The 12,248-nt window shown below is 31.7% G+C and overlaps 1 protein-coding gene and 2 long non-coding RNA genes across 3 annotated transcripts; 1 reads left to right on the top strand and 2 right to left on the bottom strand.

The window, feature by feature from the left end:
* Nucleotides 1-3,188: 3,188 nt before the first annotated feature.
* On the bottom strand, nucleotides 3,189-3,804 carry LOC140886327 (uncharacterized). The gene is made up of 3 exons (XR_012151522.1): nucleotides 3,477-3,804; nucleotides 3,342-3,389; nucleotides 3,189-3,243 (listed from the first exon to the last, which is right to left on the bottom strand). It is a non-coding gene; the product is annotated as an uncharacterized lncRNA (long non-coding RNA).
* Nucleotides 3,805-4,790: 986 nt separating this feature from the next.
* On the bottom strand, nucleotides 4,791-5,997 carry LOC140886500 (uncharacterized). The gene is made up of 3 exons (XR_012151572.1): nucleotides 5,908-5,997; nucleotides 5,681-5,776; nucleotides 4,791-4,885 (listed from the first exon to the last, which is right to left on the bottom strand). It is a non-coding gene; the product is annotated as an uncharacterized lncRNA (long non-coding RNA).
* Nucleotides 5,998-10,953: 4,956 nt separating this feature from the next.
* On the top strand, nucleotides 10,954-11,901 carry LOC140892571 (glutaredoxin-C9-like). Its single transcript, XM_073301503.1, has one exon. The coding sequence runs from the start codon at nucleotides 11,101-11,103 to the stop codon at nucleotides 11,533-11,535; it is 435 nt and encodes a 144-aa protein (XP_073157604.1). The 5' UTR covers nucleotides 10,954-11,100; the 3' UTR covers nucleotides 11,536-11,901.
* The last annotated feature ends 347 nt before the right edge of the window (nucleotides 11,902-12,248 follow it).

Raw genomic sequence — 12,248 nt, 5'->3', positions numbered from 1 at the left:
TTTACTTCAGCATTTACATTATGTGACGAAGTAATATAACATCTATAACTTCGCCATTTACGTTGACTGACGAATTAAATGCGCGTATTTTACTTCGGCAGTTTTCTTAAGTGACGAAGTAATAGAACATATATGACTTCCGTTGATTCATTAAACGACGAAGTAATAGAACATATATGACTTTGGTATTTACATTGAGTGATGAAGTAAATGCTCTATTTAACTTCAAATGTTATGTAACTTGGCGAAGTAAAAACATGCCCTTACTGCAGCAGTTTCATTAATTGACGAAGTAATAAAGTACATATGGCTTCGGCTTTTACATTGATTGATGAAGTAAAAATATATGTATCACTAAATCAACATTAAACAATTTTAATTAGATACAATAACACCATTAATATATATATATATATCTGAAACGTAAAATACACTAATTAGATTGATAAATTATCCATCCAAAAGTACATCCATCAATAAAAAATTATGCATCCACGAATATTTCTACAAAAGATTGATAAATTATCCATCCAAAAGTATATCCATCAATAAAAGTATTATGCATCCCAACGTGCATATGACCAATTTATGAACCTACATAGGAGTAGACGAATTCGCTCCATTCACTTCTAATTTCGTCAAATTGAGCTTGGTCGTAATATTGGTTCCTGATGGATCCTGAATACTGAAATGTAAAAAAAATAAAATACATTAGAATAAAATTTAAGATCGAGGATTCATATTTGCCAGTTCACAAATAAGGGTAACGACATATGCAGGTACTGATCACAGGTTGTCATTGCAACAGATGATTAAATTAAAACATTACTAAATTGAAAACACAGTACTCTATCAAGGATACATATATATTTTCCATTTCACAAATAATTTCAACAGCTAGCTAATGAAAAGCTTGAAGCTTCAACATAATAGATCTAAAGAAAAATTAAATAAAAGTATTTGTGGGTCTATAGCATCACAAACCTTGCCTCGACCATTTGCAGCACCAATTATTGAAATTCTTGCAATCTTATTCCTTTTTCATATTACGTTTTTGGTTTGGAAATGAGTGCTAAATTTGCAGAATTAGGGAGGCAGAGAATGCGAGAACGAATGGACAGGTGGTGAGAGATAGAGAAATAGCCAATAAGTGCAGAATCAAATGCCCAGAACATAGAACAGTCGCACGAAATACCATTGACCCAATCCAAACTAGAAACAATAATCCATACATCATAGAGCAGTCGCAAGTAATCTCAGACAATTTTGATTCCAACATTTATCAGCATGGAATAATGGCCTTTTTCGTACGAGAAAATATTATATAAACCAGCGAGCAAGTACAATATGTCAATATCTCTGAAAAAGAGTTGTTTAAAAAATAATTATAAAACCCTTTCACCACTAACAGTGCTAAGACAGAAAGTTTGGAAAGAAGAATGCCAAAAATGCCAACTTCAAAATAGAGCCTACCATAAATGCCAAATTCAAAACAGATGCCAACTTCAGATTCATTTATGAGCAACTAAGTAGCAAAAAAGGATGGAAACAGATTTTCACGTAAACCAAATAATAAAATGAAAAGGAAACTCACCATTTTATCCAAATGTAGATTTTCACATTCAACTATATCTTTCATATGCTTCATCACACAAAATCCGCATTCAACCGAACCACTTTGTTTTATATTACCCTACAATGAAATAAAAAAATATTTCAGCAATAAGTTTAGAAAAAAAAAAAACTGAATTAGGTAAGCAAATGAGTAAAGTTCTCAAATATAATATAACACTATAACACTAAAGTTCTCAAATATAATATAACACTAAAATTTCCGAATTAATAGAATACATTGCGTGGATCAAGTTGCACAGGTAAATAATAACCAAACACAGTAAAACCACAAACATAAGGAATTGATTATTTGATAGGAACAGTTGAAGAAACACAATTCTGTTTCTTCTCGATTAAGATTTCAAGGGACATGAACCTTTTGGATTTGCTCCAATGCACCTCAAGTTATAAAAGTCTCCTTCCCATTATCATCCACTGTTATCGCTAAAAGTTTATCCAAGGTTACACCAGCTGCGAATGGATGACCTGGATTACTGGTAAACAGTGGCACTATGAAATGGTTGCTTTGGGTTACATTCAGAGATCAGGGGAGAAAGAAGCAGAGAAAGGGGGAAGAAAGTAAGGATGAATCCGGTATAAAAACCTGCATACCTCTCAAGATCCTCGTATCTGATGTGAATGTTTGAAATTGAAAGCTTTAAATTTCCGATCACCGTATTGATTAACGATCCAAGCCAAGATTTATTCTAACAGAAAGAAAGAGCGTGAAAAAAGGTTAAGAAATCATGATCAAAACAATTCACCAAGAGCCCACAAATTATTCTCAGTCTGCTTTGAATATGATTCAGTATATGCATATATGTACACACACATACACATGCAATAGACCACCACATTCATGCCTGCTCCAAGTAAGTTTCTAATTGCATTTGGTTATTTTTTTCATAACAAGAAAAACAATGTACAGGGGAGGAGGCCTGCCAGTTCCTCCCAATAACTGAAATAGACCAACCGATAAGGATTACTAAGCACGCGAAAATAAGATACAAGCAAACACCACTAAGTCATCCTGATGGTATAACATAAGCATAGGCACCCAATCCATGAATATCTTGTGCCTCAAGAAACTTTTTATGCTCCTCTTCCGTCCATTGTTCCCTTTGTTTTGTGATCGTATACTGCTTCCTCACCTGTTTGAACATCACGACAAAAACAAAATAAGCTGTCAAAATGCAAGATAAGTTGAATATTAGCACAAAATTGTTATGATATATACCTAGGGAGAAAACACTTCCCCATTATGAAAACTGCTCATTCGAAAGAGCACCAGCAGGTGTACCCATTTTTAAAAGAGGTTTATTTCTGCTGCCTGACCCCGTGCCCCCATCTTGTTCCTGTGGTATGAGAAATTGCAGCGACATGACGATATCCATAACCGGTGTCTTCAATACCATTTTGTTTCAAAATCTGGAAATCGATGCTGAGGTATACTCCACAGATTTCCAACAAAAACCAATACAATCCTTTGCAAGAGGACCATAAACCTTTTCCTGACACAGTCGACCTCTCCGAAGTTGCGCTGGACCGATGGGATCTGGCCTCAAAGTGGAGATCGAGAGAGGAACCCTAAAGCATGCCATATACATAATTCTCATTCCCATTAAAACTCTGCTCAAGTTTGTGTGAAAGAAGAACAAGAACTAGCTTTTGGTGCACTTGCGAAAAAAAGTTAAGAGAAGTAAACAAAGGATTCTATTACAAAATACCTTTACTGTCCAATTTGAAGATCTTGCATACTGATTATTTGTTCTGAACTGCATAATCAAGGAACAAATAATTTAATGTAGAGTTTCATAATGGGAATATTGCCAAAACAAAACAAAAAAAAAACTTCTCATTACATCTTTAGGAACATCCTTGGGACAGTCATAAACTGCATCTAATGGGTAAAATTTTGTAATTTCCATCAAACAACCATCTGGCAACCTATAGCATCAATTCCAAACCATTAAACCACACATTAATAAAGAGAAATATTAAAATTATAAATGATGGATATAAGAAAATCCACGCATACACGGGTTAGAGCCTGAAAGATGATATTGTCATCAAGAATATAGAACATGCCAAAAAAGTTCAATTAACACTTGAATATTGAAACATAAATCTCATATACATATAGACACCCATGTACCAATAAATTTCAGCACCTGCGGCTACAAGAGATTTTGTAATAGCTCATCCATAGCCATTATCATCAGCTAAACTAGTAATAAATTCCCATTTCCCGGAATAAAGTATAATCTATTATATGTATGATTCTCTGTATGGAAATACTTTATCCGTTTCATTTCTATTTGGTTTTAAGATTTTGAAAAAATTTATAAGTGACATGCTATGATCGCCAAAGATCAATAATCACTCTGTATAAAAAAATAATTCAGGTTTTCTCTCATTTTGATTGGATAACATTGGCTTCAAATCAAGTTTTCATATTTTATTGATCTGTTTCCGAAATAGTTATCTGTGACTACACACAATAAGAAGATATTTGAAATACTGTCACGGAAGCGTAAAACAATTTCAAAATCATAACTGGAAATGAAGTCAACATCCGAGATTGGTTCAACCATAACTTCAACAAGTACCTGTTCTACAAGTCTCAAGTGACACAATCTATCTAGGAAAATCTTGTAAGAGCTGTAACAAAACCAATAGAAAGAACCTTAAATCATTAGTACGGATTATATGTAAATATTTACATCTTTTAGTTTAAACATCCAAAGCAGTCTGAAACTCCAATAATAATCACATCATGACCATAACAACATAAATTACTTAATAAATTCATAAAATTTAAGGAAAAAAAAGCAATGAAGTAGATAAAGAAAAGGAAAACAGAGAGTGATAAAGATTCAGCAGTAACATTGGAATGCAACTCCACGGCCAGATCATCGTTTCTATCAGGAGAAATAAAATACAGCAAAACATCAAACACATATTTCTCATACGGACAAGCATGATTCTGTCCAAATTCAAAAATTCCATCCATCATTAAGAAGATAAGAGAAAGAATAGGTACCAGAAAGTAGGAAAAGCTCAATTATAAGAACCTAAAACCAAACCCATTAATATTATCAAATCAACAAGATATATACGAGATAAGACTTGGCTGCCTCAACGTGCGGCGGAGCACGAGGTTAATCCGCTGAGCAGAGAAAATGAGTTGCCAAATGTTTCCAAGGACACATTGTGGATCGCTTTTTGGAGCATCCAATATCTCAGACCTTTTTCTCCCATGACCAAGCACCTAAGAAAAACGCAAATTCAAGAACTCAATCATTCCAAGAAACAAGAAGGGACAAAATATAAGAAGTAAAAGGAAATGACATTTTACATAAAATCATTCAAGGATTCCAAAAGCCACACCATAAATAAAATTTTTTAAAAAAATGCATTTCGAGTAATCAAAGAGCTACACCACAAATAACATCTAGAAACCAAAGAAGTACATAGTAAACAACCCTTGAGTAATCAAAGAACAAGACAAAAAAAATAACATCAAGAAATAAAAAAGAAATTGCGCAAACATTGTGTTGTAGTATGAATTGATGGCAGACATACAAGCATCTGAACAAGTTCTCACTTCTTACTTCGTAACCCCAATTGTATAATTTCATTTCACCTTCCATCTCTCTCTGTAATTATGTTCTGGAAACCTAGGATTTGTCTTGTGGGTTATATATATGGAAGTCGGAAGCTTGAAAATGCTATTTTTTTTTCCTTTTCATAGTATATTAGTATGTGCATTTTCTCCAAATTTATTTACTTTCTATAGATTTTGACACGTCCAAGAGAAAGCAAAGTACTTATGCAAACATAAAGATGTAGTCAGGAAATTGTGTTTCATAAACAAGAATCTTAGATCCAATCTAGTTAATGACATCCAATTTAACACACATTTTCCTTCTCACTACACTGTCAAGTCAAGTGAAGTTCTACAAGTCCACCCTTAATTGAATAAATAGAATAAAAAATTTTCCTGACTAAATATGAAATAAGAAAATTTGCCCATTCTTAAGCAAGATCGAGTCTGAAATCCTACGGCAGTGAACGGTGGACTTGCGGCGGCCGTGACTGAAATATGTCGGAAAATTTGAGGAGGTGCCATAAATCTCTATAAAACTCAAATCCAAGCAACCTACAACCAGAAAACACCAAAATCGATCGAAAAACGGCCGGAAAAACGCAATTAATTCCAACAACCGAAATAAAAATCTGGAATTTCCTTATGGAATGGGTATCGAGAGAGAGATTGCGACGAGATCTTACCAAATATGTAGTCAACTGAACATTTCCGTCAAAGAGGCGGAGGTGGAAGGCGAAGATGCAAATCGGCGGCGATTGGGCTGGAGAAGAAAGGGACTAGCGTTTAAGGATAAATTTTAGATAGAAAAGTGTGAGGGAAATTAAAATCTAAGATACCCGGTTATTCTTTTTACTTCAGTAATTATAATTATAAATTTTATTTTTTAGCTTTTTACTTCGTCTAAATTAAAATACTGAAGTAAAATGTTATCAAAAATACAAGTGAAGCCCGTGTTTTTTAAATTCTGAAGTAAAAAATTAGTTTTTACTTCACCAATGTTATTACCGAAGTTGATTGTTCCATATTACTTCGTCAATAATAATTGCCAAAGTAATAGGTGGCGAAGTAAAAAGCCAAAATTCTACTAGTGATAGTGATATCAAGTTCCTGGTTGTTAAAGAAAGAATTCAGAGTGGACAGTTGTCTATTAAGCATATCGGTACAAACTTCATGGTTGTGGATTTGCTTACAAATGGACTACCGCCCAAACTATTTCGTGAGCATACAACTCGTATGAGAGTTGTGTCATTTGAGGAAATTCTGTTTTAGAGAGACTTTGTAATTTTGGATGCTTTTTTGTTATAGACATTTTCAGTTTTTGGTTAATTTCTGCAAAAATGAAGTTTCAGTTTATTCACACTTTGATTATGGCTAAAGTTTGATTTCAATAAGGTTTAGGGAGGACCAGTTGGAAATAAGCATGTTATGATCACATTGCATGAAATTTTCATGTTGCACATCCATGTCATAATCCATGTCATTCAGTTATTTTGGCATATGTGACCATTGATGGGTCGAGTTACCAGAAATATAACGAAGGCTGTTTTGATCCTATGTTGACACGGTTGATGGATCGGGTTTATCATAGATACATTCAGAAATGACAGTTCGAGCTCATAAGGTTATTTTCACAAAACATAATTATTAGATTACACATATAGCCCAAGTGGGAGATTGTTATATCAATTAAATTATTATATGTGAATAATTATGTATTGTGGGCTGTCAATTACGTTAAGTCCAAACTAAAGTGGTCAATTAGAATTTTCAGTTATTGGGCTTTAATGTATCTAATAAGACATGGGTCTTTGATGTGTAGAGACTAAAATGTAATTTCTGTTTACATGATGGGTTGAAACAGAAATATCAAAGATAATTAACAGAATTATCTATATAACGTGGTTATGGTCCCAAAATCACGCGTATCACGTTTCACTATCTCTAATCCCCATTATTAGAATAGAACCAGAGAAAAAACAAAAGGGCTCTCAGGAAAAAAACGCGTAGATCTGGAAGATCAAACGATCATTCTTGAAGATTTAAGATTATGGCTTCAGGTATGCTTCCGCTTTAAGTTTACAGATTATTCTTGATGATTTGACAATGATGATTCTGGCTATGTTTATATTGTTAATTTATGGTTTTCCTAACAAATACATCCAATGAGGTTTTTCATATTTACAAAACAAATTAACCATAATGAAGCACACAATCAGGTTTGTATAATCTTCGATTACATTTATAATACATTTAAGATAAATAAAAATTCAAGGACAGTGTATGTAATGTTATAAGTTTTCGTAGTTCTTTGATCTTTTTTACAAATATCAATGGAATTTAAGGAGAATGTGTGTAATGTTATAATCATACAATGAAGTTATAAACGCTGACATTAGTATACGATGAAGTTATCAACTTCATCTCATCAACACTATTGAACATGATTTAAGAATAGACAGGTCATGAAATTAACCCTTAATAATAAAATTCTTATATAATGTTATATTAAGAAAATGTTAAATTTCCTTTTAAAAAACATGAGGAAGTATTGTATTGTATTATAAACGTCATATACGGATCGATCTATATTTACAATAAAAATTAATATTTTTGATATAAATATTAATATCTTATCATATATCAGATCGAATAAGAGATTTATGTTATAAAAATAACTCGTAAAACCATATTAACACAACTTTTGATCGGAAAATGACATAATGCATACTGTATGGACTTGAAATAAAAAATACAAGATATATTGTACCTAACTTCCTGATGACGAAAGTCGACAAAGGCGAGATAGGTCCAACAATAATTTAGTCACACCCATAATTTAAAAGGACGATAATTTTTATTTTTATTTTTAACAAAAAGGAAGGTACGATAAATAATTGAATTAAATTTATAATTTTTTTTGAAAATAATTAAATTTATAATTAATAAGCCACATTTGATGGCTTTCAATTATTAAATCACATTCAGCGGTCGAAACATTCGACTCTCCAGTGCATCGGAATTTAGATTTTTCTCATGTAAATATTTTCGACGTCTGTCGTTTATGCTATAACAATTTAATTGAAAAAATTTATTGTTGATTTGCGCAAGATGAACCCATAGATTCTTGATCATATATATTTAACACAAAGACTACTATGAAATACTTTTATTAGTCATTTTTATGACATAAATATTTTTTTCCGACAAGACCATGAGAAGATACAATTTTTATGTTAAAGTATTAATTTTTATTTTACATATTAATTAGATCGATCTATTTTACAAATATAGTCTAAATATATGTAAGATCGTCTCACAATTTCATGTTTGTAGGTGTTGAAATCGAATATATTAATCCAATTACATTCGATTTTGTTATTGACAAACAGGGGAATGACATACATGAAAAAAAGTATGCTGTTATGGCATCAAAATCAAACAGAAGCACTTATCATCTCACGGAACTTTAACACAACGTGCAGCTAAATATTTATAAAATTCTATCCTTCGAGTAAGGGTTTTTCTTTTTTTAATATATATATATATATATAAATTTCATCCATATTTTTTTTTACCCAAAAACTCTTATAAGATCGTTTCACGAATGTTATAGATCTCCGACTCGACTCTCAAATTGACTCATAAAAAATTACTTTTTATGTCAAATTTATCAATTTTTACTATAAATATGGATCAGGTAAACTCGTTTCATTAATATAGATCGATGAGACATTTTCATGAGTCATGATAGTCTACTATTTCCTTAATTAATTTGTATATTATATTTTGGTATGAATAATTTGATTTAGGCAAAATAATTTAGTTCGGAAAGGGATTTGAAACGGAAATTCAAGTCATATTTGACTTTATTTGAGATCAGTTATGAACTATATTAATATTGATATGTTAACAGATACTGGTTGAATTTGAAACCCCCGTAATTGAAATTTGTGGTGACAATTTGATTGAGAAGCCTCACCAGTCACCACAATATTAAAGTAATTATTTTTTATGGTTTGTAATATAGTCGTATATTACTCGATTTATATTTATTAAGTATGTAGCAAACAAAATATATTCATTATGTTGTGCAAACATTTACATTCTCAGTGCAACTCTGGCCTGATGTTACCCAATTTTTTTTTCGAATATTCCACATTTTTTATGGCACAGTAGACTCCAACCCCAACTTTGAGATGGAGAATGTTTTCAAATTTGAAACAGGTAGAATTAGATACAATATTCAAACACACATGTGTACTATTTATATTTTAAATTCAAACTATTGTATTTAGCATTAGACACGAGTATATCTAATAACAATCGGAAAATATTTTTTTTAACAATATAACAATCGTAATGTTAATAATACAAAATTAAAAAATAACATATAGTCAGAAAAATGTCGAAGAATTAGAAATAAATAAATTATATATATATATATATATATATATATATATATAATTATTTATATAATGACCAGGTAGCTGTATTGATGCTAATCTAGAATACAAGATCATATATTGATTGATATTTTTATATATATAAAAATAATAAATTTATTTATATTTATAAACAGGTAGCTGTATTGATGCTAATCTAGAATACACGATCATATATTGATTGATATTTTTATATATATAAAAATAATAAATTTATTTATATTTATAAACAGGTAGCTGTATTGATGCTAATCTAGAATACACGATCATATATTGTAGGGATCTCTTGTGTATTTCAACCACCCTTAAGCATTGCGCGACGAGGAATCCAAGAGTCGAGAAGTTTGGACGCGGCGACGGCGAGTTGGGATGGGAAGGAACGAGAGAAAAATAAGAGAGAAATGTTAGGGTTATAGGAAGAGAGACGAGAAGTGTAATGACCCGTTTGCAAAATAACCCGGTCTACGACCTGCTTGACCATTTTTTATCTGCATTTTTTTTAAAAAAAAAAATTAAAAAAAAACATCAAAAAACACATTTTATTTGTTTTTAAAAAAACTGTACTTTAAGAACATTTTAAAGAAAATTTTTCAAAAATGTTTTATAAGAATTGTACCAAACACATATTTTGAATTTTTTTAAATTATAAAACATTAAAAATATTTTTAAGTACACGGTCAAAGGAAGCCCATATTTTTTTATTGAACAGCGAGTGATGTCCGAATAGCAACTCCTGAAGCCGTCAGCAATCGGACTTGGCCAGTCGCAACTTCTGTCTGCTCTTATCCTATAACGTCACCAATAGTATCCATTACGTCATCAACAACGTCATGATTTGACATCGAAATTCTCTATTCCCACTACCGAAATCAATTTTATTTTATTCTATATATTATTGCTATATAAAAAATAAAACCAATTTCAGGGAGACTTAAATTTCCTGTGAAAACTATCCAAAAATATTAACGATCCTTCTGTTTATTACGTAAGCTGAAATTAAATATAATTTAATTATATATAAACTACAATAGTTGCAAAAAATAAATATTTATGGTGGAGGGCACTCCGTATGACATTTTAATGATTAATCACCACATATAACATTCTAGTTAGTTTAGTTAGTTTTGATATCATGGATAAATATAATGGAAATCACCATAATCATTATCATAGACAATAGCTAACGTAATATTTTATATATCCAATAAGTAATTGTCACATCAACATATGTCCACATAAATGTCCATAATAATTATTCATGACATCAAGATTAATATTTTAATAATGCTAATTTTATTGTATATATTTGGTATTTGCATTATAAAAGCAAATTGCTATTTGCAAACTCTTTATTTAATATAATCACCCCACCACACAGCCAATCCATCTCCCCTCTTTGCTCGATCCCTCTCCCACAATTATCATCATCAAACCATGGAACAAACAATCTCACACAGAATATTGTTTCCCAACGCCGCCGATGGCTCATCAACACCTCCGCCAGCGGCGGCCGGCGACCCAGGCGGCGAGGCGATAGACACCGAAAGTATTAGAAAACTGGTGGCCGAGAATGCGGTGGTGGTATTTGCCAGAAAGGGCTGCTGCATGTGCCACGTGATCAAGCTTCTGCTGCATGGCCATGGAGTCAAACCCACGGTATTTGACGTTGACGAGCAGAACGAAGCCGCCGTGACCAGCGAGCTGTTCAAGATTCTCGGCGCCGGGAAATCCGCCGCCGCCGCCGATCAGCAGTTGCCGGCGGCTTTTGTAGGAGGGAAATTGATCGGTGGGCTGGAGAAAGTAATGGGGGCCCATATCTCTGGAGAATTGGTGCCTAAATTAAAGGAAGCCAGAGCTCTATGGCTTTGAATGTGATGGCAAAAAAAGAAAAAAGAAGATCAAAATCATCCTTTGATTTTTTTTAATCTCGCAAATTTAGATTCAAAACATAAGAGTTGATCAAGCTGAGTTATATATGTTGCCGGAGCTAGCATCTCCTTAGTTTTTTTTGCTTCTGTATTTGCACGTACAGGTACAGCAATAGTGGGTCTCGTTTTTATTATTATTCATGGTTCTGCATTTATTGCTTTATGTTTTGGATGATAATGCGTCACGCATGATTGATTTATATCATGGACTTTGTTCGCTCCACGTTTGGTACACAGTCGTTGTATAACTTATTTTATTTAATTTTGTGTTTTTTGTCATATTATTTAATTATATTTTAATTATCAATTTTAAATCAATTAAATTATTAATAATTTATTTTATATTAATCAAATAATTAAATTTAAATTATTATATTATCTCTTATAAATAATATTATTTATATTTTATTTAATGTTAAAAAGATAAAATGATAATTTAATATTTTTATATAAAATTTATGATTATTTTTAAAGATAAAATGATAATTTAATATTTTTATATAAAATTTATGATTATTTTTAATAATATTAATTCTTGTACATTTTGAGGTCACGAGATCGTGAGATGAAACTGGTAGTTATTACATAATGGAAACTCGTTTTCACTCAAACTCATGATCAGTACAGCACTGTTCCACTCGGACTCGTTCTCCG

The sequence above is a fragment of the Henckelia pumila genome, chromosome 3 (genome assembly GCF_033568475.1).
Source record: "Henckelia pumila isolate YLH828 chromosome 3, ASM3356847v2, whole genome shotgun sequence".
In the NCBI taxonomy this organism is placed as follows: Eukaryota; Viridiplantae; Streptophyta; class Magnoliopsida; order Lamiales; family Gesneriaceae; genus Henckelia; species Henckelia pumila.
This window is presented reverse-complemented; position numbering and strand designations above follow the sequence as displayed.

Excerpts from the sequence above, each read along its gene's own strand:
- LOC140892571 (XM_073301503.1), top strand. The coding sequence starts at position 11,101 with ATGGAACAAACAATCTCACACAGAATATTGTTTCCCAACGCCGCCGAT.